The 27,019-nt window shown below is 53.6% G+C and overlaps 1 protein-coding gene across 5 annotated transcripts in view; it reads left to right on the forward strand.

Moving 5' to 3' along the window:
* The window catches only part of Parvb (parvin beta), a 103,155-nt gene that overhangs the window by 38,492 nt on the left and 37,644 nt on the right, over nucleotides 1-27,019 (forward strand). For all 5 annotated transcript variants that reach the window (XM_020174207.2, XM_020174212.2, XM_074084659.1 and 2 more), the window contains 2 exons: nucleotides 9,934-10,023; nucleotides 14,567-14,637. In XM_020174207.2, coding sequence (XP_020029796.1) covers nucleotides 9,934-10,023; nucleotides 14,567-14,637 — 161 coding nt within the window. The remainder of the gene's footprint in view (nucleotides 1-9,933; nucleotides 10,024-14,566; nucleotides 14,638-27,019) is intronic.

Consider the following 27,019-nt stretch of genomic DNA (forward strand, 5'->3'; position numbering starts at 1 on the left):
GAGTTTTGTTAGAGTCCAGCTCAGTGTCTGCTTTAGCACTGGGGCCACCTGCTAAGGATGTTCGTGGTGGTGCCTAAGCAGAAAATTCAGGGTCTTCTGAGTAGATGGAGCCTAGTTTGTGGTGAGGTGGATGATTTTGCTAGGATCCTTTGAGAATTGGTGACCGAAGGGCACATGCCCCTTGAGTCCTTTGAACAGTTGCTCAGTGACCCTGCTCCATGCCTCAGCACCGGACAGCGGAGGCTGCCGGGACTCAGTGGAGTGGACGACCCTAAATAGTGCCACGAGTTCTCCTATAGCCTAGCGAGGGTGCTGATGAGAGGGGTGGGAAGGGGACGGGGAGACCCCACTCGCCACTACCCGTTCCTCTGAGCGTGTCACCTGACTCAGTTGTCATGACAGCCCTGTGGTCAGGCCCAGTTACTACCCCTGTGTAATAAAGAGGTGACAGACCCAAGGAGTCGAGCTGTCTGCCCATGGGCACCTGGTTGTCTGGGAGGCACCTCTGCAGCCTCCACTCTCCCCTATTCTGTCTGGACAGATGGAACCTGGGCTGGGGGCCTGGAGGAAGAGGACATCTCTGAGGAGGCCTATGGACATGGGGTGTTCATAAGTGCAGAGTCTTGGTGGTATTGCAGGCTCTGGTGCTGGGATGGGGGTCACAGCCCGAGCAAAGGTACTATGGCCTGAGCTCTTCAATGGAGAGCCGGGAAGCAGTTCAGCCAGAGAAGGTGCTAGAAAGGCCAGTTGGGCCAGGTGGCCAGCAGGGCGTGGACAGGGTATAGGACTGGTCTAGAGGCAGCAGTGGACTGGCTGGGCTGTGAGTGGAGGGTGACTTGACAGGCCAGTGTCCTCGAACAAGGTCTTGAGACCCTGGCTGGTTGGACAAGGGCACGTCCAGTGCCCACGCCGGGCCTCCTGTGGATCTCATGAGCACCCCAGCCCTGGAGGATTCTCCCTGATGTGTTCAGAGGATGAATTGAAGAAGCAGACCCGCTTGGCTTCCACTCTAAAAAGCCGACCTGACCCTTTTATCCCAAAGGATCAGTCATCCTCTATGAACGAACAGCCCTGGGCCGCTCCTGTGCCCTGGTTTTGCCGGCTCAGGCAGCCGCCATGGTAAACTTGACATTTCAGTGTGAACCTGGAAGCCTTTCTTCCTGTTCTCCTTCCCACAGACAAGACATTTTTCTGTGGTTCTAACATTTTTCTGATCACCCTGGGGACAGGGGGAGAAAGACTTTCTGGGCCAGGTGAATGATCTGTTTCACAGCGACTTCTGAGTTCCAGATCTGTATAGTTCTGCCGAGCTACGTTTGGCGTTTGGACCTAGTTTCCCGAGACGGATGGATTCTTTCCGTCCGGTGCTCTCTCTCTGATGCCTGCTGCAGGTGGCTGGGGCAAGGCTGGGATGTTGGCTCAGAGGCTGCTCGGACCAATCAGCTCTAATTGCAGAGCGGAACCCTTCCACCCATGCCTGGAGGCCACCTTGGTATGACCGAATCGCAGTAATTGGGTTCTTGGTGACCCACGACTGCCGGGCTAATGTAAGCTTTAATAGGAACTCTCTTTTCCACCCAATTAAGTGGCTGGAGGTGGAACTGGAGCCAGAACAGCCCATTCCAGCTCTGCTTGCTCGCTTCCTCTCTCTCAGATTCTCCGCTCTGCTCCATTTGTTGTGTCAGTGTGTTTGAGTTCATAGCTCACTGTTCTGCAAAGATTTACTGTGTGCTTCCTGTGCAGGGCTCTGTGCAGGGTGCAAGGCCATGGTTGGGACCAGGACCTGGCCCTATATGCTCCTTGCCAGGGGTAGTGAGGCAGGTGCACCCCATAACTATACAACTGAGGAACCAGGATTTGCCACTGTCATGTGCACTAGGAGCTGTGGGAACCCAGAGGAGGGGACGTAACTCCTCCCACCGTGGGTGCCAATCCCCCTGCTCCTGGGAGTGCAGTGCTCCAGGTGGCTTTGGCCTAGGATGCCTGCCCCTCTTGGGACTTAAATGTAAGCCCAGGAATGGTCTCAGGAGAGCTGCTTCCCCGGGAAGGCTGGGTCTTTTTTGGCAAGAATATGGGAATGGGTGCTGGTGTCCAGGACAGGCACCTGCCAAAAGGACAAGATGGGGGTGGGTGAGCGGAGGCTAGGACAGGGCCTGTAGGGGTCCAGGTGGCTGCCCTGGTGCAAGTGCCCCTAACAGTAGGGCATGAGAGCCTGACTTGTGTGTGTAATGGGGGTGGTCCTGGTCCAGCGTCCAGGGTCCTCTGTGTTCTTGGCATTGATACTTTTGATGAGGCCATTGCTGTCACACATGGTCCCAGAATCACGTGTGACATTGTCTCCAGTTGTTTCCTGGGTGAGCTGTGCTGGGACCCCCTCACCAGTTCCTCTCTCTCCTGGGTGGCATCCTGTGTCCCCCTTCCCAGCTCCTCTTTCTCCTGGGTGGCTTCCTGTGTCCCCTGAGTACCACTGGGAGAGTCCCCAGACTGCTTCTGGGTCCCAGAGCTGTTTCTGTCACTGAACCCATTTTTCAGCATTCCCTGTAGAACTGGCTGCCACCTCCTGTGGGTCCCCACTGCACTCTGCACACACCCTGTCAGGACACGTGCTCAGTTTCCATTCTTTTAGCTTTATTTTCATCTCACAAGGAACCTACAAACACAGTGTGGAGGCAAACGCTCCCTCTCTGTCCTCACCTTCAGCTACTCCCTCCCTTCCAGAGGTAATGTTGTCATTTTAGAGTATCCTTTCATTCCTTTCTCTGTGCACTTAAATGTTTGCACATAGAAATGCAGTGTTGGCTGTGTTTTTTACATAGACACAGTTGGCCCTGTATATTCACGGTTTCCACATCTGAGGATGGAACTGACTGCAGATGGAAGTATTTCGAAAAGAATTCATCTGTCCTGAGCACGAGTAGACTGCTTGCTTATCGTTATTTGCTGAAGATACAACTGATTGTGTAGCATCTACGTTGTAGCAGGTGTTGTAAATAATCCAGAGATGATTTGAAGTGTATGGGAGGGTACGTGTAGGTTCTACACTCATCCCATGCCATTTTACACAGGGGACTTTCGCGTCCTGGATTGTGGTCCCCACAGGGGGTCCTGAACCAATCTCTTGTGAATACCAAGGGGCTGCTCTACCTCGCTGTGTTGTTTGAAAGCTGCTTTTTGAGAAGCTCACCACCATATTATAATCATGCCTGATTTCTCCCAAGGCTTTTCTGCGCCAGGGTGAGGCAGGCTGCGGATGGAGGTGAGCAGGCCACGCCCTTTCTCTCTCGGCCGTCTGCAGGTGTGGGCAGCACCAGGCAGGCCCAGCCCTTCCACTTGCCTTTGTGGATCGGGAGGCTGAGCTCAGCCCCGGTGGCCTTCTTGGGATTGGGCCTTATTAAATGTGCATAAAATTTCTTCAGCCTCTAAACTCATTTTGTCTTGAGAAATGGGATGGAACCTCGTGCCCCGGCAGAATGGACCCCATAAATCAGCTGTTCAAACTGAGCAGTCCCTGCGGCTTGGGGCAGTAGCGGCGCCCTTTCTGATTCCCACAGTCTTAGCACAGCACGGAAACTCCTTCCTGCCTAGAATTTGCAGTGAGTTCAATCTTGTGACTATGCCCAGCTTGCTGCGATGTGGCGCGGCTTGTGTGACAGCCAAAATCCGTCCCTCGGTAACAACGGCCAGATCTGCCTTCGCTCTTGGATGTTCTGCCACATGAATTGTCAGTTCACTCCTTTCCTGTATCCGAGGCAAGAAGAGCAGTGGCTCCCTCAGGGGCTGTTAGCCATCATCCTTCCAGTCTGTAGTCTTGGGAAAGTTGAACTTGAACTTGGACTCTTAGAAGGGCTGGGCCTCAGGGCCAAGGACTGTCTGTGCCTGATGAGTCAGAAGCGGCTCACCCCTTCAAATTACCATCCCGACCCGTTCCATCACCTTAGCTTTGGAGGTCAGGCCAACATCGCCTGGCCTCGTCCGCCGGCTGCCAGCCTGACGGTGTTTTCGCTCTTGTTCATGTCATATTTCAGTCTCGTTTGAGCTGCGTGGAGCTGTGAGCTCTTCACCTGCAGCACAGTCGGACTTATTTTTAGAACTTCTCTGTGAAGAAGACCTTCGTGGGTGATGGGATTCTGATATCAGAATCAATCATTATGATAAATTATAACTTCTGTGAAGAAATTCATAGAAAGCTCTCATTTCCCTGGTGGGGCCCTGGAGAAACTTCATTTAACAGAGGCGTCTTGGGGTTCCTGAGGAGCTGAGCTGGGGTGTGGTCGGCACAGAGGCTCTTCCTTTCCCTTTGTTCTCCTGTGGCTCTGAAGAGTGGAAGAGAGGACCCACCATGGGTGGAAGTGGGTCTGGTGAAGTGTCAAATTGAGGTGACTTTCCTGTCATTTGAAATTTCTCCCTTTGGATGTGGAGCAGGTGAAGAATGGCCGTCTTTATAGGGTTTTCTCTTTGATCCTGGTTCAGACGGGACCTACTGAAAATTCTCCCCATGGTCCTTTGTTCTCTATGAACACCAAAATGTGTGTGTGGCATAGAAAATCCCCATAGGTGGCAAGCACATCTGCTGTGTTGCACTGACACCATTAGGAAATGTCAGATGATGGAGTCACGGTTGTTTTGCCCTCTGGGGGCCTGCAGCCTGCCCTATTAGTGAGTCCCCAGCCCCTGCCGCCCCAGGAGCTTCTTGCACCCCATCTTTGCAGTGATCCCTGTCTTGCCCCATCCTGCCCTGTCCCCTTGTGGCTGGAGACGCTGGCTGACCTTTGTACTTTCATGTCTTGTCTTTGCCAAAGGGAGCCTCATTCTTCTACCAGCCTGCTTTCAAAGTTGTGTAAAAGGAAACAAAAAGCCATCTAACATCCTTTTTTTAGAAAGAGCTTCGGTATAAATAAATAAATAAGTGAGACCATACAAAGAAAAAAGATTAAAAAGAGAACAAGAGATGGGAGCTTTGCGTTTGGCCCGAGGTCTGAGCGGGAGGCTCTTAGGAGGCTCTTGAAGTTCAGTGGCTTTAGGTTTTCAATCTTTTCCTCCTTTTTGTGCTCTTGCGACTCCAAGTCTGAGAGGTGCTTTTTTTTTTTGTTGTTTTGTTTTGTTGTTTTCTTTTTAAACCTTGCCCAGTCCTTGGTGGGGTGGTGGAGGGCAGACACAAGTCCACAGCTCCGCGGGTGCTGAGGGCAGGCAGGGCTCAGGCGAGCTGACCGTGTGCACACACCAGTCAGACCTTGTAGTCTCTCCTAAGTATATCAAGTCCCATCTCACAGATGACCATGAGGCACAGAGCAATTAAATACCTTGCCAAGGTGATAGCTGGTCCCCCATTGGGGTCTGAGACCAGCAGCCTGGTGCCAGGCTTCTTGCCTCCTCCTCTGTCCACGTCCTCCTGGTGTTTCTCCCATGTAGCCCCTGGGCCGTGGACCACCGAGCATCAACCCTGCAAGGTGAGCCCCCTACAGCGAGACTGCGGTGGTGTGACTCCTCCTGGCTGACTGTTGCTTCTGTGTGAGCAGGGTGTTCATCTCAGAGACACTTAGGAAAACATACAGGAGCCCGTCTTTCCCCCTTCATCAGCCTTCATGAGCCACTCCCCAGGCCTCTGGCCCCTCACTCCTGCTGTGTCCACCAGACCTGCCAGAGGGCTCTGGCCCGCTCTCCTGGGCAGGGCACAGGTCTTCTCTGTAACTTGGGACAACAGTGATTCACATCTTTGAAATGTGTGTCTGTGTAGCAAATGAGCCAGTGCTTTAAAAAACCAGAGCACTTCTGCAACTGACTGAAAGCCACTAGGCTGGCAGGGCCAGTCCTCAGAGGGGGACCTCAGACGTTCTCTAGGAGTGTCTCTTTCCCCAAACTGGATGGATCCTGATGCCAGGAATCAGGTTTATACCAGAAGCTCCTCAGTGAGAGGTTTTGAAGTGGCTGCATCCTTTGGAAAACCCAGGTTGCTGAGAGTCACAAGGCCCTGAGGGCATGTGGGGACCCTCTTAAGGTTTGGTGACCCCAGGCTGTCAGGCTGGGCTCCGGAAGTGCTGGCTCCAGCCTGCTACCTCATGCTCTATGCAGTCCCAAAGGCCCTTTCTCAAGGCCTGGTCCAATGGCTGCCTCCTTCAAGGAGCCTCCCAGGTTCTGCCTGGATGGAAGACCCACCCTCCTCAGTTTCTGGCTTTCGTGAGCCTCACCAGGGAGTGGATATCTGGCACAGCCAACCCTCATTTGTAGGGTGTGCGTTCCGAGCCCCGTGCTGAGTGCTTACAACCTCCCCCTTCCTCGTAACACCCCTGTGAGCAGGTGTGCCTCCTACCCCCATGGTACAGTGGGGAAACTGAGGCTTATCAAGGTGCAGGGACTTGCCTGAGGTCACATGCCAGCATGTGGCAAAGTGAGGTTTGAGCCGAGACTCTGTGACCTCAGCCTGTGCTCACAGTGCTGGTCCCGTGGGGTCTGCTGGCTATGTCCCCGCCTCCTGTTTTGGGGTCTCTGGGCATGACTGCCCCTTGGGAAATGGAACCTAGTGGGCTTGCAAGCACATTTCTCATTTATTAAGGTCATACAATCCCTGGCCCTGTTTAGTGTCATTTTTGATGTTTAAGGGTGGTGTGGAAATTCCTCTCTTCCTACCTGACCCAGTTTCTAGGCTTTGGAAATGCCGTTTTGCTTCCTCCTCTCCCTCTTGTTTCTGCAATCAGGTAAGCACCCCCACTTCCTGCCAGCTGCTCCGATACATAGCTGATGTCCAGGTAAAGAGGTGAGGTGTGTGCTGAGCTCTGGGGTCTTTCTGAGCAGAGCCACAGGCTCGCCTGTGTGGTTCACCTGAGCCAGGAAGTCCATTCAAATGACCTTGTTCTTAATTGAAACGTGGGTCTTTTGTTCTTTTTTTGACTGTCAGCATGACCACTGCAGATTACCTTGACCTAAGGGATTCCTGGACCTCTTCTGTCCTCCTTTGTGACATCAGTTGAGAGAAAGAGACCAGAGGGGGCTCAGGAAGCCCACGGTCTTCAGCAGACCCCCACTCACCAGGCTTTGGTACCGGGCAGATTCCTGTGAAAGTCACCCCTGTTTTCTTCCCCTTAAAACACTCTGAACTAGTTATGCAGCTAAAGTTTTTGCTGAAATCTAGTCTGTTTTCTAGACCAGCCTGGTGCCCCAAGTGGAATCTTTGAGGCATATTTAGGGAGGTGGGGTAGAGGGAGTATGAAAATCCTTGTTAATGTTCACTTACTAAGCCCTTTAATGTCTGCTTATTTCTTCCACAGTTTCAGTAAGGATTTCAGGATTAAAAGACAACTAGTAGCTGGGTGTGGTGGTTCACACCTGTAATCCCAGCACTCAGGAGGCCAAGGCAGGAGACTCTTGAGTTTGAGGCTAGTATGGGCTCCATAATGATGGTGTCTAGCGTCTGTTTGGGGTGCTTTCTGCAGGGTAGAGCAGGGTGTGTGCTGTTGACTATAGGGCCGGTTTCCAGACTGGAATATTGGCTTAGCTGGGAGAGGACTCACTTTGTTTTTTGGTGTTGTGATGAAATATCCACCAAATTTAGCTCTTGATATTAAGCTTCTTTACAACAACGCACAACTATCATCCCCTTCCATCTCCAGAACTTTTCATCTTCTAGACTGAAGGTCTGTGTGGGTTAAACTAGCCCCCCTCCAAACATAAAAGACTCTGGGATTGGACTGCTCGCCGTGCCTGGTATAAAAGATGACACAGGGATTGCCTTTGTGTGCCTGGCTTAATTCACTTAACATAATGTCCTCAAGGCCCACCCATGTTGTAGCATGTGTCAGAAGTTTCTTCCGTTTCAGGGCTAAATAGTACTCCACTGCATGGATGGGCCACATTTGGCTCATTCCTCTTTGTGTACGGACTCTTGGGTTATTTCTACCTTTTGGATGTTTTGGATAGCGTTGCTGTGGACGTGAATCTATAAGAGGGTGTTTGCTGACAATAGAGGAGCCAGTGTCCTAGGGCCCCTCTGCCGATGCCTCTGTGAGGGGCAGAGAGCATGTTGTTCCCAAGGCTGGGCCCACAGCAGTGTTTAAGAGCCTGGGTCAGGCTGGACACTTGACACTCACTGTGTCCTTCAGCCCTGCCAGGGCCCTGACATTTCTACAGTGTTATTTGCAGTTGCCATATGAGAAAACAGAGAGGCAAGGAGGATTTGGTCTCCCAGCCAGCACGGGTGGCTGGCACCCAGGCAGCACCTGGCCTGCCTGCTCTGAAGCCATCGTGCCCAGGCCCCTGCTGTGCTGTCACCCTACTGTGGAGGCCGGGTGCCCAGAACTATAGGAGTTAAGGGCGCTAGGTGACTGTGACATTGAAAGAGACAATGGACTTTGCTTCTGCGTTCCACTGAGGAGGAGCAGCTGTGGGCAAGGTGGCCTGGGCACTTGTCACTGGAGATTACCACGGAGAGGGCTGGTTTGCTGCTGCCCAGTACGTCTTAGGGCTGTGGAAAATGGTGGTGTCTGGATGATCCCTGCCCCCACCGGCTCTGGGGCTGGAGCCTGAGGTGCAGCTGGGGCCCAAAGCCATGCTCCAGACCTCAGAAGTGTGTGCCGTTTAACCAGCAAACTCAGCTCCACGTCTGCATGGCTGCCCTTGCTCCCCGGTGGCTATGGCCTGAGGGCCAGCAGTGTCTCAGTAGTACCAGGGGAGACAAGAGGTCCTTCTGTTGCACTGGGACTCAGGCTGAGCCTCTAAGCTTGTAGCTGTCCGAGCCCCAAAACCATCACACCCCTGCGCCCAGCACACCACGATCTGTGCTCTCTCCACACACAGAGGCCACGGTATTGCCCATTGGAGCCCCAGTTCGGTCTGAGACTCTGCCTGGCTGCTCTAGCAGTCCCAGGGCCCAGAGTCTCAGACAGAGCCAGGGCTCTGGCTGCCACCTCTTGCCTGAGATGACAAACTTCCCTCCAGTGACTAGGAGAGACACAGATAGATAGAAATAAAGATTTTATAACTTATGGGTCTGGGACACATGCGTGTGCTCACACATCAGGGAGCGTGTGTGTGTGTGTGTGTGTGTGTGTGTGGTGGCGGTGATGGGGAAATCCATGGGCCAGCACCTGTACTGGGCCTGGGGAATTATCTAAGCAGGTTCCTAAAGGAGTTTTAGTGGGTTTAGAGCAAGCAGGCCCAGCAAGTGACAGGATGGCCACTACAGCCCATCTTCACAGTCCATGCAAGGTGTGGGGGGTCATCAGGGCCAGCCAACCTGGCTGTATCTGGCTGTCCCCTAGGGAGGTGGTCACCAGCAGGCAGCTGCAGAGAACAGTGATCTGGAGGACCCACACCTGGAGCTAGGGGGTGGGACATGAATAGCTAGAAACCTTGTCCAGGGTGACTGAGTCCAGCTTCCGGCCTGAGAAAGTCCAACACACGTAAAACAGACACCTGAAATTACAGGAATTCACTGCACCCGCCATCAGATCTCTGTCCCCATGAATGTGGCCATCCATAGTGGCACACTCAGTTTGCTTTCTCACGTACATGAGGACGGCTGTCCACACCTTGAGTCCCCAGAGCAGGACTGGGTTCCCGGGGAGCGAGGGCAGCTCCACTTTCTCAGGTCCTGCCGTGGTCTATGCTTTGTCTGCCACAGCAACCTCAGGCAGGACTGGAATCCTCTAAAAGCTTCCAGAAGCTTCCTTGTCTTAGTCCATGTGTTCCAAACAGCAGTGCAACCAGACTGCCGGGGCTTGCAGGGAATTAGGAAATGTTTGGCACGGGGTAACCTTGCAGGGCGGATTCCTGGTTAGGAGAACTTCCTTTACACTCTTCCTGGGCAACCAGCCGGTTAGGGAGGTTTGTGAAATGTGGGAAACATGGGAGGTTATTTCTCTCTCCTTCAAAATCAGCGTGTGAGGCTGCTGCACTCCGTTTACACTGACCGAGTTTTTCTTTTTCTTTTTTGCCCAACAGTGAGTGACCTGCAAGAAGAAGGCAAAAGTGCTATCAACTCACCGATGTCCCCTGCTTTGGTGGGTGTTCACCCTGAAGACGCCCTGCTAGGTACTGTGGATGCTTGGCTCCTTCTATGAGTCAGTCGTGTGTCCCTGGCGTTAAACTGGTCTTGGTCTGGCCCTCAGATCAAACCCGACACATGGGTCTCAGTTAAGGTCATGTTTAGAGAGTTCCCAGGGAGAAACTAGCCCTCATTCCCCAGTCTTAAAATGTAAGTTTTACTCTTTTTCAGTTATGGTGAAGCTGCCAGATTAGGGAGCACTGATAATGGGAAGTTAGTTTGCTATGGTCACAGTTCCTGTAGGAGGACCGCACAGGGCCATATGGCAGTGAACCAGGGCTGGCCGTGAGGCGGAGGGATTAAGGGCAAGCTTTGCTTTTCCTCAGTGGAAATGGGCTCAGCCCAGGCTGGTGGAAGTGACTTCACGCTCTGGGACCGAGGGGCTGTCCTGAGTTGTCTGGCTCCCCACTTGGGTGGTGAGGTCGTGTGTGGCGTGTTGGCTTAGTGTGGGAGAGCCCCGAGAGAGCCCTGTGGAGGAGAAGGTTGGGATGTGAGCACTGGGCTGACTTTCCAGTGGACCGTGTGCCCTCGGGAGTATCATAAGCCAGCCCTGTTGACAGTCTCCCTTGTCAGCAGCCCCAAGACCGGGCATCAGGAGATGCAGAAGTAAGGTTCAAGCTCATCTCTGTCCTGTCCCTGCACATCAGAGGCCCCAAGGCCTGCACTGGTCAGGTGGGACCGTTGAGCAGCCCCGTCCATCCCCTCAGCCCCCACTCCCTGCCCCAGGCTATCTGGGTGATGGCCCAGGTAAATCTCTCTTAGATTGTGTTTGGGGAGCTAGTCAGTCTGGAAGCCAAGTCTGCTTATTTCCAAACCCTGCTTCAAAGGGAGGTCCTTGCCCGTCCCTCTGGGTTTAGTGGCAAGGTACAACTGGCAGAGGAGCAGGTGTAGGCAGATCCTGCCAGCCGGGCAGTGAGAGCTGGGCCAGCTCCCTAAGGTCCTGTGGGCCCCCGGGGCTCTCTGTGCTCTGGCCAGTGCACCTCTGGTGGGGCTGTCCTCAGATTGCCTGGAGCTGCTGCCCAGCAGGTACCCTAGGCCACTCAGCCTGGGGACCTGCTTTAGGCCTGGGAGTCCTGCCTTAGGGTGGGGCTTCTTCTCTTTGGGCTGCGGCCGCTGCTGACCATCCTTGTGCAGCCCTGACCTTTGCCCACTAGATGGCAGAAGTGCCCCCGGGCGGGACAATCCATCTGTCTTAAGACATTGCCATATGGGCCCTGGGGGAATGTCACTCCCAGTTCAGATCACTGGTCTGGACCCATAGAAACCCTAGAAAATGGGATTTACTCTGACCCTGACCTCTGCTATCTCAGAGATGCCTTTTGGGCCCTAACCCTCCTCGTCTGTGGCCTTTCCAAATTGCTGCCTTTGACCTGGACTTGTCATTTTTTATTTTGTCCTGGAAGATTCCTCTAAACTGTGATGCTCGCATGACCTGGCTCAGGCCTGGCCTGGTCAGTGCCTGACCTGCCCCATGTGGGAGGGATGGTAGCCAACCGTGGACTTGAGGGCTCTGCCTTGATCAGTGGGTGTCACCAGCGACGAGCATGGTGACCGTGCCATAGAGTTTGAAGGGGCAAAGCTCCCAGTCTCAGCTGTCCGGTTTTCTGGTGAGGAGGAAAGGGATCTTTCAGACCCTCCTCATCGCCAGAGCCCGCAAGTCCTGCTTCTTCACACAGATGTCACAGGTATCCAGGGTGCTGGGTGACGAAGGTTCCGGCTCCCCAGGCCTGCTGCAGAGGAACCCATGGGCCTGGCACCTCCAGTCACTCTGGGCCCCCCTGGAGTTTAGGGGTCACTTCCCTCCAGAATGTCCAAGCACTGGGGGGGGGGGGGCGCCTGTCAAGCAGCAGCTTGGGCAGGGGTTGGATGCCCTGGATCCTGTGCTAATGGGAGCAGGAGATTTCCAGAGCTAGCAGTGATGGGCTGACAGTGAGAGGCTCAAAGGCCCAGGCTTACACGTTTTATGTCTGGAGCGAGGCCTCCTGGTCTGTGCAGAGCCCCCAAGCCTAGCCTCCTGCCACACCTCTGTGCCTCTGGGAGATTTCAGTTGAGTCTCACCAGAGACCTGGCCACTGTCTCCCTCTAGTTGGGGTTAGGTTTGGTCCACCCCACAGGGAAGTGAGAAGCCAGGGATGCATCTAAGAACATGCCTGCTGGCACTGAGGCTCGCAGAGGTGTCTGTCTTTCACCTTCACAGGTGCTAACCAGAGCTTCCTTGTAGGGCCAGGCCACTGTTCCTTACCGGTGGCACCCAGACTCAGGTAGGGCTGCCCTGCAAGGAGCCCACAGTTCTGAGGACACCAAGCAGGCACTGAGCCTGTCCAGCCCGAGGTGCTCAGAGTCCAGCCCGGGGAGTTGCTCCATCTGAGTCAGCTGACTGGCCCTGCATTAGCCTGATGCCCTTTCCTTCAGCAGTGGGAGCCAGGGTGGGGACGCAGGTACTGCTGAGTTCTGTGTGGATTGCAGGCGGTGTTCCTAGAATAGCCTCTGAGGGTCAGGTGCAGGTAGTGACTGGCTGTGGTTAGAGGAGCCTCCACATTCTGGCTTCCACGTGGCTCTGGGACTTTTATTTCTGATCTCTGTGGGTCTCCCCCCTCCCCAACCCTGCCTGCAGACTTGCTTCCTCCCCACGTCCACGGCATGAGCCCGTGTGGCAAGCTCAGCTGGGTCCCCCGTTGTCCATGGGATTCGGGCTGGAGCGTGGAGGGAATAAACAGGGAAACAGAAGAGGGTAGGGATGGATATGCTGTGCTGTGAAACAGCATCTTTTCTCAGGTTTTTACTGTTTCTTTTGCTTTCTCCCTTTCTCCCTTCCTTCCTTCCTTCCTCCTTCCCTTCCTTCCTTCTTTCCCTTCCCTTCCTCCCTCCCTCCCTTCCCTCCTTCTTTCCTTCCTCCCTTCCTCTCTTCCTCTCTTCCTCTCTCCCTCCCTCCCTTCCTCCTTTCCTCTCTTCCTCTCTCCCTCCCTCCCTTCCTGTCTTCCTCTCTCCCTCCCTCCCTTTCTCCCTTCTTTCTTCCTTCCTCCTTCCCTTCCTTCTTTCCCTTCCCTTCCTCCCTCCCTCCCTTCCTTCCTTCCTCCCTTCCTCTCTCCCTCTCTTCCTCTCTCCCTCCCTCCCTTCCTCCCTTCCTCCCTCCCTCCCTTCCTTCCTTCCTCCCTTCCTCTCTCCCTCCCTCCCTTCCTCCCTTCTTCCCTCCCTCCCTCCCTTCCTTCCTTCCTCCCTTCCTCTCTTCCTCTCTCCCTCCCTCCCTTCCTCCCTTCTTCCCTCCCTCCCTCCCTTCCTTCCTTCCTCCCTTCCTCTCTTCCTCTCTCCCTCCCTCCCTTCCTGTCTTCCTCTCTCCCTCCCTCCCTTTCTCCCTTCTTTCTTCCTTCCTCCTTCCCTTCCTTCTTTCCCTTCCCTTCCTCCCTCCCTCCCTTCCTTCCTTCCTCCCTTCCTCTCTCCCTCTCTTCCTCTCTCCCTCCCTCCCTTCCTCCCTCCCTCCCTTCCTCCCTTCCTCTCTTCCTCTCTCCCTCCCTCCCTTCCTCCCTTCTTCCCTCCCTCCCTCCCTTCCTTCCTTCCTCCCTTCCTCTATTCCTCTCTCCCTCCCTCTCTTCCTCTCTTCCTCTCTCCCTCCCTCCCTTCCTCCCTTCCTTCCTTCCTTCCTCCTTCCCTTCCTTCCTTCTTTCCCTTCCCTTCCTCCCTCCCTCCCTTCCTTCCTTCTTTCCTTCCTCCCTTCCTCTCTTCCTCTCTTCCTCTCTCCCTCCCTCCCTTCCTCTCTCCCTCTCTCCCTCTCTCCCTCCCTCCCTTCTCCCTTCCTTCCTTCCTTCTCTCCCTTCCCTTCCTCCCTCCCTCCTTCCCTTCCTCTCTTCCTCCCTCCCTCCCTTCCTTCCTTCCTCCCTTCCTTTGTTCCTCTCCCTCCCTCCCTCCCTCCCTTCCTTCCTTCCTTTCCTTCCTTCCTCCTCTCTCCGTCCCCCCTCCTCCCCTTCTCCCTCTCCCTCCTTACTCTTATGCTTATTCTTCCCTTTCAGCAGTCTCACTGTGTTGGCTAGCCAGTCCTCCTGACTCAGCCTCCTCTGAGTGCTGGGATTGCAGGCATGCACACCATGCCCGCCCTGCTCTTTGCTAGTTCTTCCTGATATTTCTTTGTACATACAAGGTTGCATACTGATTTATTCCCACTTAATGATTTAAACTGTGCTCTAACCATCCTGGCTTCTCCCAGATGCTATTCCATGTGTCACAGGGAAACACCGGTGCATGAAGCTTTTCTCACCTGACATGTCTGGCCAGGGAATGGTTCTCTCTCACATGGGTATGGTTTGGACTAGCTGCTGGAGGAGTCAGGGAGGGGGAGTCTGGGTAGAATGATGGAGTCTGGCTTCATCTCCTTGCCGCAGCACTGTGTAGTTTGATTTTGAGATTGGTGCATGACTGATGAGGCCATGTGGCGTGTCCTCACTGAGAAAATGCCCAGGTCTCTGCTTCTCACCCTATTCCCCGCCCCCAGCATCCCTGCCCCCCACAGACTTACTGTCACCCTTTTGTCCCTGGCAGAGGAGAATGAGGAGCGCACCATGATCGACCCCACCTCCAGGGAGGACCCCAAATTTAAGGAACTGGTCAAGGTAAGGGTCCTGTTTAGGCGCGGTCTGGCCCTGGAGCTCAGGGCTTTTGTGGGCAGGGGGAGCCAGGCCCCTGGGCTCCTGGAAGGGACATTAATGTTGTGTCAGGAGGGGGACACCTGTGGGCCAAAGTGTGGAACAGAGAACAGAACATAAGAGGGTCAGCCTGCAGCACTGAGCCCACCCAATGCTGGTGCAGCCTGGGCCTGTAAGCTGCTCTGTGCAATGGGCCAGATGGAGCCGTGCAGGGCAGGGGCATTTGAGGGTCTGGCAGTGTTTGGAGTTCCTGATCCCAGTGCCCTACAGGTGGGCCACACACTCCTGGAGCAGGTGGGTCTGTACTGGGCCACTCTGCATATCTAGGTATATGGTCCAAGGCCCCTTCTGCAGAGGGACCTCCTGGCTGCTGCACCTGCAAGGCCAATGGACCATATTAGCTTTGTGGGGGAGGATGAATATAAGCTAGATGGGAAAGCTGACTGCTTTGACCCCAAAGTCACAGGAAGAACAAGGGCAGGGGCCGTGGCTGGTGGTTGCTGGGGAGCAGAGGGCAGCTGTCCTCTCACGGGGGGGGGGGGGCGGCGAAGCTTTATTTGTGGTGTTGTCTGTGTGGTGTTTATTGCTCTGATCTAAACCATGACAGGGTGGCCTCTGAGAACAGAGGCCAGCAGGGCTCAGGTACTGTCCTGGCCTCACTACACCCTGTACCAGCTCTAGGGCAGCTGTGGGAAAGGCCTCTCTCCTACACCCCACAGCCATCTCAGGTGACCTGACTTGGGGCTTTGGAGAATGCTATGTGTGACAGCATGACAGTGTCTGCTGGAAAGAGATGTTTTTCTATTATTCTTCCACTTTCACTGTCATGTCTGGACCTGATGCTTTGCTGGCCTGTGTTTCCATCAGGGGTCAGTCAGGACATGTAATATAAGACCATACGTGCAACTTGTAGCCTTTGCGAAATGTAAATTAAACACGTCAGTTTTTAGGTTCACCCTCCCATGGTGGTTCTTTTTTGTTTTTTGGATCTTGTTTGTAGTGCTGGGGAATCAAACCTAGGGCCTCACGTATGCTAGGCAAACACTCTGCCACTGAGCCCCACCCCAAGCCACAAGATGTTGATTTTTAATAATTTGGGATTATCAAGTTTATTTTGTTAAGGATCTCCGGCCCCCCCCCGCCGCCCTGCCAACATATGCTGTTCTGTTATTCAGAACAACAGATTTTAAGTAACTTGTTTTGCCACCAAAATATTATTCACAAGGGGTATTTAAGCCTGGGAATTGTCAGAGTTCTCCAGAGAAACAGCTTTGAGAGAGAGAGAGAGAGAGAGAGAGAGAGAGAGAGAAGACAATGAGATGGTAAGATACTTGCTTAGGCAGTTGTGGAGGCTGAGATCTGCCCATTGCACGCTGGCACCCTTGGAGAGCCTTCCTTAGGGCAGAGGCCCAAGACCCAGAGGAAGGCCACTGAATTCCAGCTTGGATATAGAGGCCCAGAGCTGGGAGCATTGAGGGCAGAACGTCCATGTGTGGCTCACACAGTCCCAGGCATGGAGTCTTTGCCTTCCTTGGCCATTTTGCCTTCTGCATGACCTCACCAGAGTGAGTGCTGACCCCCACCCCGGGGAGGCATCTGCTTTACGCTGCCCACTAGTCACACACTCACCTATTCTGGGAACACCCTCACAGACTCACTGAGAAATGATGTTCGGCCAGCTAACTGGGCACCCTGGAGCCCAGTCAAATTGACACATACCAAGCCATCACACCGGCCTTTCCGAAGTCTTGACTTCCACATTTGAGCCAGGGTTGAGAATACACAAGCTCTGCTGTCAGCGTCATCTCCTTGCGACCCCTAGTGTCATCCTCGCTTCCCCTGGAGACTTGGACACACTGGGGAATGCTGATGGGTTCAGGTTGGAGTTAGGCCCCATTCGATGCCCTGCTCACTGAGCTGGCTGAGTGGTAGGAGCCCTGCTAGGCCCTGGGACTGGAGGGATGACTAAGGCATTCCCATCCTGTATGGGATCTGTGTGATGTTCTGCCCTGGTTCACCCACCCCGACCCCTGCCTTTGCCTTTCCTGTAAGACCACAGGCTGTTTGGGCCGTGGTGGGATGAGGGCTGCACCAGCCCACTGGGAGGAATCACGGTATCTCTGGCATCCACTGAGGTCAGTGCAGGTTCTGGCTCCTCTGTCTCTTCTGGATTGCAGATTTGGGTCAGGGGCCACATTGCAGGGCAGGAAGTATGCCCACCAGAGAGTTAGGAAGCCCTGGGCAGCAAAGCAGGGCTAAGGACAAGAAGGAGGGAGGAGACTGTGTTCCTCAGCAGTCCTCCTTCCCTAGGTCTGGTTCTGACCCCAGTGGCTCCCTAGGATGGCCATGTGGCCTGGGCTTTTTCCCAAGGCTGCATCCAGCTTGTCACACACCTGCCTCACCTCCCTTTCCCTCACGGGCTGATCTGGGGTAGCAGTGCCCTCAAAAGCACTGGCAGTGAGCTCCTCCCCAACTCCTTCCTAGGTGAACCCAGGTGTGGCAGGCTGCATCGTGGTCCCCAGTGGCCTAAAGATGACCAAGTGAAACTACTTTACATGGCAACAGGGATGACGCAGAGGTGGCTAGGTGCTAGCTGGCTTATCAGGTGGGCAGAGGAGTTGGACGGCAGGCGACTATGGGAAATGGAGGTGAAGCAGATGCCAGCTGCTGCCTGGAGGATGGAGGGAGGGGCCAGGCTCCAAGGGACCTGAGAAGCTTCTTGAAGCAGGGAAAGCAGGGAAAGCAGGGATTCTCCCTGGAGGGACTGAGGATCCAGCTCCCCTTTCCTGATACCTGGACATTAACCTGGGACCTGGGACCTCCAGCATGCAGGACGGTCCACTGGTGCTGTTGGAAGCCACCTGTTGTGGAATTTTGTTAGAGCAACCCCAAAGAGCTAATGCAGCTGCTAAGCAACTCCCTCTCCACATTGCTGCCTCTTCCGTGCAGCTGACAGCCATCCAGACTGGCCAGGCAGAATGGCCTCGCTTCTTGGTGGTGTCAGTGTCCTTGGCTATTTCCTGGAAAGACTGGTGGCCAGATGCAGAGATGTCTGTTCCTGTAACTGTCTCACCAGCCGGGAGCGCATGGACTTGGATTTCTAGGAGAACCCACCTGCTGTCAGGCCGCAGGTCACAGCTCGAAGCAGGCTGGCATCCTACTTCTGTCTCTGGATCAAGTGTTTTCCACATAAGTGAAACACAGCAGCGGGAGCAGCCCCAGGGTGACCGTCCGGCTTGCTCATTGCCGCTGTGGTGACATGGAGGATGTACATAAAATACTAAAGTTCTTAGGAGCAGAAGCTTGTGAACAGAAGCAAGTGGGGGTGGCGAGCGTGCTGCGCACACGTGGACTAGTCCTGTTTTTCAGTGCGCAGGGGGCTGTGCAGAGGCTGTGCCCCTGGCTGGGTTTGGTCACACTGTGGATTGGCACCTCCTTTCCTTGGCTTGAGGGGAAGGGGTTCACTAACTGCACAGGGCCCAAGCATTGTGCAGTGCAGTAAGTACGGGAGGATCAGCTTCCAGCTGCCGGAGGACCAGAGGCCAGCATGGGACCTGTCTTTGGGGCTGCTGCCGTCCTGGGTGTTAGACTGAAAAGCACAGAGAGATAGACAATGTGACAGCTCATTGTCAGCACAAGTTTATTCAGGAGAAGAAACCTGTGGAGGGGTCTCCAGCAAGAGAGCTAGACTCCACTGCCATTTACAGGCTGAGAGGAAGGATGTGGTAAAGGGTGGGGAAGTTTCCATTGTGGCTTGTCCATTGTCCTTTGCTAGGGGTAGCCAAGGAACTGGTATTGCGTTCTGGTACAGGTTCTGGGAAACAGGACATTTCAGTCATGGACCGATGGCAAGAATAGGACACTGCTGGGGGTAATCAAGGAAATAGGGCTTGCATTCTGGCACAGGTGCTGGGGAAAAAAGAGATTTCCTTTGGAGGGCTGCCCCTGCTGGAGCCAAACAACTGTAGGGTCAAGCAGAGTTTAAGATGGCACAGGTGATGTCAAGTTGAGACCTAACACTGGACTCCTCAGAAGTGCTCTGCCCAGACCCCTTCCATCTCGCTCTCTGCCCAACCTTCTCCCTCCCTCTTCTCCTGCCACCCTGGCCTCCTCATTGATGGCCATTCTGGGCATGCCCTCCAGGTGTGAGGTCAGAGGGGACAGAGCTCTCCTTTCAGACATCAGTGGCAAGTTCTGGGGACTCCAGGACTCTGGGTAGCTGGTGTCATTGAGGTCACAGTGACAGGACACAGTGAAATCAGCCAAGGGGATGTGTACAGGGCAGAGCTGAGAAAGTACCAGTGTGGAGCTTCTCATTGTCCTTGCACTATGGCTCAGTGCACAGTGTCACTCTCCTGTCTGCACTGTATGACAACATGCACGGGGTATTGGCAGCTAGGGAAGTCACTGGAGCCTCAGGGTGCAGAGTTCTTGTTGGGGTGAGACCAATGGCCACACGGTTGATTTGGGTTCCCATTGCCTCTAGTGGGCAATGGATTGAGCGTGACCCAAATGACGCTGTCACTCTCTGACTGAGTCCCCCACTGAGGCTCCCAGGTAAACAAAGGCACATTACAGGCAGGACATTACCGGGTGGCTGATTGATCAACTCCAGGAGCCACAGGCACAGGCCAGCCTCTCTTTGCAAGGTTAGAGTTTTCGCCATGTACCTGGCCTTTGAACTTGCCAAGACCCCCTGCCTGGAGTGGTCTTCTTCATGTCTTTCAGTGTCTTAGACATTTCTTCCTCTGAGACATATGTTCTGGCCCCTTCTTCCACCCTTGGGTTGTCATTCTTACTCTGCTTCATTTTTCTCCCTGGCCTTGCTGCTGCCTGGAGTCATGATCTATTTGCTAGTTTTGGGTCTTTCTCCTCCGAGAATGGACAGCTGTCTCTAGTATTCATGGGGACTGGCTCCAGGAACCCCTGCAGCTTCCTTATATAAATTGGTGCAGTATCTGTGTAGAACCTATTACATCCTCTGGTATACTTAAGTCACTTCTTGATTACCTACAGTCCCTGACATAGTGCAAATGCCATGGAAGTAGTTATTACACTATATTGTTTAATTCTGCACAGCTTCAGTGCAGACCACCCTCAACCCTCCTAAGCCTGACTGCACAGAACATGACAACAGCAGTGTAACTTTTTTTCAGCTACTTCTGGTCTGAGGTTGGTGGAACTCACTGACATAGAGCCTGCAGCCCAGCGTCATCCTCCTGCAGTGAGGGGCCATTCCCACTTTCTCCCACTTGAATTGCCAAGCCTGGAGGCCTCCTGCGCGCACACAGTGGTACTCAGTCCCACTTGCTGGGTCCCGAGTGAATGGATGGGGGCTTGGGTGAACAACCCTGGCAGGAGGTATGTGTCAGGATCTCATAGGAAGCCTGTGGTTCACAGGCAAGGCGGATGTGTTTTGCCCCCCTAGACTTACAGGGTTCATGTCTCAGGGAAGGGGCTCTGGGAGAAGGGGTGAAGTCTGGGAGCTTGTGAATTGCACACAGATGGCCCCAACCCATCTTGGGGAGCAGGAGTGCAGACAGCCAGTCTTGGAGCCTCCACCCATGCTGGCATGTGATTCTGTCTGCTTTTCAGCATCCTATGTGAGCTGTAAACCAAACATCTGAGCTCCCAGTGATGAACTGGAGTCACCTTGGCACAGCACCTCTTCACCTCCCGCCCCGAGGTCCCTTGCAGGGGCTTGGTCCAGAAGCAGGTGTCTTTAGTGCAAAGTGGGTCTGGCTTGCTCCCCCAAGCAGGTCGGGGGACACACAGGTCTGGCTGATGTCTTGACTTGCTAGACATGGCAGTGGTGGCCACCTATCTTTGTGGCTGCATCCTAACTTGGAAACAGGGAGACATTTCCAAGGAACCTTGGTTGATCTCCTTGTTTTCTCTGTCATACACACTTTCCCCTCTTGTCTTGGTCACTTTTCCTGTCTTCTCTCTTGTGCCCACCCCCAAGGTACCCTCTGCTTCCTCTCAGAAATCACTGGCTCTGGCTGAGCATCTGCTGGTAGAACAAGGGCAAGTGTGGCTCTGCGGTCAGCTGTCATCATTGTCTTGGGCACTGGGCACTGAGTGTGAACAGGTAGACGGGGGGGAGGGGAGCAGGCAGTTAGACACCTCCTTAGAATCAGGCTCCTGTGTTCTGTGGGGTCAGAAGCTGAAGAGACACCCAGCGGCCTCTCTGCTGGCGTTTCTTCCTGCGTACACACGCTCTGGTTTCTGCAGGAAGGGACCTGAATCCCTTGTGAGTCGATAGCAAGTGCTGCCCGGACAGATTGCAGTCTGTAGATGAGGTGTTCTGTACTTTAGGTGATTCTGGAATGGAGGAAGGGTGACTCTCGTACAGCCAGAGAGGCCTTTGTGCTTGTCACTAAGGCAGCGTCTGGACTTGGCGTTGTCCTCAGGCACAGCACAGAGCTCAGGGAGCCTGAGTGGTAGGAGAGGTTTTGTTCTCGGTGAACTCTCTGAACCACACCCGGGTGTGGTGAAGTGTAGTGAGGTGACTTAGGGTGATTCTCAGTTTTCCTCTGGATGGGGGCTGGTCCGGGGGGAACAAACCATGTGACAGAGGGTTGGAGCAGCTGACCTCTGGGGAGGGGAAAGGAGACGGTGGAGGTCAACTTCAGTCCCCCATGGTTAATGGCTTAATCAGTGTGGCACCTAACAAAACTCCCGTGAAAATGGAAACAGGCTAGGCTGGTGAGGACATCAAAGTGCTGGGTGGGAGTGTCCCCAGAGAGGACACAGAGCCCTGTGTCCCCAACCACCCTTCCCTGTGCATCACTTTCTGTTTGGCTGTGCCTGAGTTTTAGTCCTGTATAATTAACCAGCAACCATAAGTAAAATTCTTTCCTGACTTCTTTGAGCCATTCTCAGAAACTATGGGACATGAGGCGGGAAGCCCAAATTGTCATCTGTGGGGCAGACACAGGCCCTGTGTGGATCCCGCTGGCCACTGGCATATGAAGGAGGGCCAACTCTGAGCTCGAGTGTGGAGTCTGACTTTGGGCAGTCAGTGTCATGAGCAACCTGAACCGGGGACACCTGGCATTGGAACAGTGCATTTTGGAGTTGGGCAGAAGGCTCAGCACTTCCCAGGCATGCTGGTCAGAGGCAGAGGACCACCGCCTCTCCCAAGAGCACACTAGCCATCTCATTTCCCCGTCAATGGGATGAGACTCTTCTGGTCTTTGAGTCCCAGTTTTCCCCTCCCATTGTGCCTGGGAAGAAAATCAGCTACAAGCATGGGCTCCTCTGGCCCAAGTCAATGGCGCTGGAGCCATAGCTCCTGTCCCCAGTGCCTCCTGCCTGGTGCAGTGAGTCCCAGTCCTCAGTGGGCTACGGGGCCAGGACCCCACGTGAGGTGATTAAAACATAACTGTCATAGCTCTGGGGGAGACAGACTGCAGATCCTGCTTCTAATTCGGGAGGAACTAAAGGAGGAGCAATTTTTTTATACTGTTAAAGCAAGCTCCCAGAGCGTCCATGATTGAGTGCTGGGCGAGGATATTGATTAATACGTCCTTAGACATTTGCCCGCAGGACGCAGGGTTTGCAAATGAACACATCCCTAAAAATAATGGCCGGTGCTATCTTTAAAGTGGCTTTTGTAGCACAGAAGATTAAGATGGATGCCCGGGGACGCACAGGGACAGGGTGATGGTGGTGTCCAGGAAGAAGCTGCACCTCCCCGGGTAGGGGGGGAAGAGGGGGTGCAGAGGGCAACTGAGGTTCTTGCTGCATGAAGGTTGGTTTTGAGCTTTCTGGTTGTTTATGTCTTTCAGTTCAGACCAGGTGAGGGACCCAGGTGTGATTTTTTTTTTTAAGTTTAGTCTTTATTTATAGTAGAAACATCATCTCTCATCTATTTCCTAAGAGACTATGCTTTGGATAGTGGCCTCTGTGTGCCCGGGAGACCTTTCTAGAATGCCCCCCGGCAGTTCTGCCTTCACACTATAGGTCTGTTCCTATCTTAGCCACTGAGGGTTGTGACACTGAGCAAAGCAAAGGCCTCATTCACAGGAAGCTGACGGTCCAGGTGGGAAGGGGACAAGGGACAAATGGGTATGTGAGCAGATGGCCACGAGTTCTTTGAAGAAAATTAAAGCAGGAAGCAAAGACCCCCTTCCCCTGTACTCTGTAGGGCAGTCAGGCAGGTGGCGTTTGGGCAGAGGCTTTTGGGTCAGTACTTGGGATAAGAGCATGACCCACAGAGCAAAGCAGGAGCAAGGGTCTTGTGGGTACCTGGAATGTTTTAAGGGCCAGTGAGATGGGCAGTGTGGCTAGAGCCTAGTGAGCTAGAAGGAGAGTGGTCAGAGACACGGTCACAGAGGTGGCATGTTGGCGTATGTCCTCATAGGCCTTTGAAACTCCTTGGTTTGGCTCCCAGTGTGGAGGGACCAACTGTTTCTCATAGCTGTGGGCAGACTGGGGGGCCTGGCACCCCATTGCACCCTCGACGCCTGCTGCCTTCCCAGCGTAACACCTGAGACAACTCAGCTGTTTTCTGGGCGGAGACTTTGCGGGGTTTCTTTATAGCCTCACCGCCTAGGTGAGGCTTGGCACATTGAGCCTTTCTTCTCAGCCTCAAGAGAGACACACTAAGGCCACCATAGTTGCTTGGTCCCGCAGATAGATCCAAACCTTGCAAATGAACGTCTTTCCTACTCTGACCAGACAGTCATACCCACTGTGGCTCTAACTTTTACAGTCGGAGGTGAGAGAGAAAAACAAGCCTGAACATCTTTCTCCTCTTAAGAATCTCACAGCAGCTCTGGCCTCACCAATCGTAGCAACCTTTTCCTCCTTAAGTGGAGATGTTTCACCTTTCCCCTCAAAGGAAGCACTTTATGTGATTTGCAGTCCTCAAGGTAGGAATGAAACATGGAACTCTAAGAAAGCACGGTGGTAAATCCTCCTCATTTACTCAGATTTAGATTCTGATTTCTTAGGTGTAGTAACAAAGAGAAAAACAGGTGACTTGCACTGAGTCAAAATTAAAAACTCCTGCTTCAAAAGGTGATATAAGAAAGCGCAAAGAAGCGGGGTGGTGGTGCATGCCTATAATCCCCGTTATTTAGGAGGCTGAGGCAGGAGGATTGTGAGTTCAAGGCCAGCTATATCACAAAACCTCATCTCAAAAAAAAAAAAAAAAATGGGCTGGGGATGCAGCTCAGTTGCAGAGCGCTTGCCAGGCCCACTCCAGGTCCCAGTTCCATCCCCAGCACTGACAGAAAAAAAATGTAAAGGCAATCCCCAGAATGGGATTAACTCCCACAAGTCTTGTACCTGATGAGGGCTGACATGCAGAGGAGAGGCTGTGTGGGGTGCTCTGCAGGTGAGGGGAAGGGACGGGCTGGACCCAACCTGGCCAGAGAGTAGAACCCTATGGGGAGAGCTCTGAAGACCCAAACGGTGTTTCAGATTCCTCGGCCTTGCCTCTGCCCATTTATTTTTATCTCTTAAACTTGAATTTCACACTTTGAAAAAAAATTCCAACTCATGAAACCTCATTTAGTGGCCAGAACAGGTCCCCAAGGGTCATAGATGCAGGACTTCAGTTCAGGGGTCCAGGGAAATGGGCCAGCTGTAGAGAGCCCTTGGGTGACATGCCCACTCTCTTGACCTGGGGTGCAAGGTCACCCTGTCACTTACTGACCTGAGCCATTTCCAGATCCTCCTCTCCCAGCCTGGTGAGAGTCCAGGGTCAGCTCTGTCACCTGCCCCTCCCCTTCCTTGTTATCTCCGTCTCTAGGACCAGGTCACTGACTGAATGCTCTTCCCTCGGGTCCCCACGGTTTGCCGCCCACTTCCTTCCCATCTCTGCTCAGAGGCCCTGGGCCCAGTTCCCAGTGGCCCATCCTCCCTGGCCAGCCCCACACTTGCCTTTTTCAGAGACTGAACCCAGAGCCTCTCACTCGTTAGACAAGCACAGTGCAACTTGAGGCACACCGTAGCCCTTTTGTTTGTATTTTGGTTTTGAGATTGGGTCTTAATAACTGCCCAGGCTGGCTTTAAAGTTGTGATCCTACTGCCTCTGGCTTTTTTTTTTTTTTTTAAATAGACTTTACTTCTTAGAATAGTTTTTGATTTACAGAAAAACTGAAGTAGCTGGGCGTGGTGGTCCATACCTGCCATCTCCGGTCCTTGGGTGACTGAAGCAGCAGGGTCTTGAGTTCAAGGTCAGCCTGGGCTACATATCAAGACCCTGTCTCAAAAAGAATACTGTGAAGATCTATGGGTGGCTATTCCCTGAGAGTGCGTGCCTGTGTCTTGTTTTTTTTTTTTTAATGGTATGGGATTTGAACTCAGGGCTTCACACTTGTAAAGCAGGCACTCTACCACTTAAGCCACATCTCCTGTCTATTTTGCTCTGGTTATTTTGGAGATAGGGGTCTTTGAGAGCTATGTGCCCGGGCTGGCTTCAGACCACGATCCTCCCAATCTCAGCTAGGATTACAGGCGTGAGCCCCGGCACCTGGCTTGCATGTGTTTTTAAGCTCTGATTAGAATGGGCTCAGGGCAGAGGCCTCATCTGTCTTTCCTGTTTCCAGAGCCTGGTGTGTTGTCAATGCTCAGTAAATTAACTCAGTGCTGCTTACTGAGCTGCAGTGCCAGGTGGCAGGCACCGGGGCACAGCCACAAACAAGATGTATTAATTCCTGCTCTTGTCCTTAAGGTCTGTGGGCAAGAGCTGTCCCCATTGCACAAGTGAAGAGGGTTAGAGGGAAGGTGTTGGGAGCCATGGCAACCGAAATGTGGGATGTGGACTGGATGGGACACCTGAGGACAAGATCCAAAGATGAGTGAGAGCTGGCCAGGCAGTGAGGGAGGGGATGTGTGCAGGTGGAAGGAATGACACGTGCAAAGGCCCTGAGGCACCGGAGCTTGGGTGTGTGGAAGAACACCAGGAGGAGGCAGGACACTCGGGTGGGTTGATGGCTGTGGCAGCAGCCCAGGGAGAGGCAAGGTTTGCACAGGAGGAAGCTGGCGATTTGCTGATCCAGTCAGGAAATGGAAAGAAGTGGACTGAGAGGGCATGTGCAGGCCCCTGAGGCTCACAGATGGTGCTCCTCTTTCCCTCCTAGAAGAGGAGCCATTTGGGGGTTGCTGTTCAGTTGGAGACCCTCGCAGAACTTCACAGAGATGGGCTGTGTGGTTAGAGGCTTTTGGGTTAGGACTGGTGTCAGAGGTCATGGGAGGGCAACAGCTGGCCTTGGGAGGGTACAGGGAATGAGAACCTCCCCAGAGGGGATGGCAGGGATGGCTGGAGAGAAGGTAGGAGCCATCAAGTGTGGTGGTCTGTGGTGATGGATGAAAGAGGGCTGGAGAGGGGAGGACAGGGAGGTGGCCCAGCCTGGGAACACCCAGGCCACACTCTTTCCCTCCACTGTCTCTGGAGAGGGCCAGGGAGGGGCTGGGGAGGGCACCAGCTCTGTCCTCGTGTCCTTTTAGAGATGACTTTAACGCTTCTGGGTGCCACAGACCCCTGCGCCTCCTGGGTCCCCAACCTGCCTTTGGTTCACTTTCCCTTTGTCCTTCCAGGGACTGTGTCTGATTGCACCTCGAAGCCAGTGGGGAAGCAGTGCATCCTTCACAGAAATTTGCTTTGTGGCCAATTTTGCAGGTCGTAACTGTTTTGTTTTTTTTTTTTTCATGCCCAGCTTTTTTTCTTTTTTTTTTTTTTAATTGTTTTATTATTCATATGTGCATACAAGGCTTGGGTCATTTCTCCCCCCGCCCCCACCCCCTCCCTCACCACCCACTCCGCCCCCTCCCTGTCCCCCCCACCCCCTCAATACCCAGCAGAAACTATTTTGCCCTTATCTCTAATTTTGTTGTAGAGAGAGTATAAGCAATAATAGGAAGGACCAAGGGTTTTTGCTGGTTGAGATAAGGATAGCTATACAGGGCGTTGACTCACATTGATTTCCTGTGCATGGGTGTTACCTTCTAGGTTAATTCTTTTTGATCTCACCTTTTCTCTAGTACCTGTTCCCCTTTTCCTATTGGCCTCAGTTGCTTTAAGGTATCTGCTTTAGTTTCTCTGCATTGAGGGCAACAAATGCTAGCTAGTTTTTTAGGTACTGTTGCAAAGAGTGACTGAGAACAGAATATTATGGATTTGTGCCCCTTGGCTCACCCCAAGAATGGGCCATAAACTGCCATTTCCCACAGGTCAGTGGGACGGGTTAGGTTGTTTTATTCGGCTGTTTTGTCCTGTGGGGAGCGGGCACCGCAGGCAGCACTGTCGAGGAGAGTTCTGTCCCAGGCCCCACGGCCACGCACACACGTGAGCTTCCTGCATGGAGCCCGTGTTGAGAAGGGCTGAGGAGGAAGG

The sequence above is a fragment of the Castor canadensis genome, chromosome 8 (assembly GCF_047511655.1).
Source record: "Castor canadensis chromosome 8, mCasCan1.hap1v2, whole genome shotgun sequence".
Lineage (NCBI taxonomy): Eukaryota > Metazoa > Chordata > Mammalia > Rodentia > Castoridae > Castor > Castor canadensis.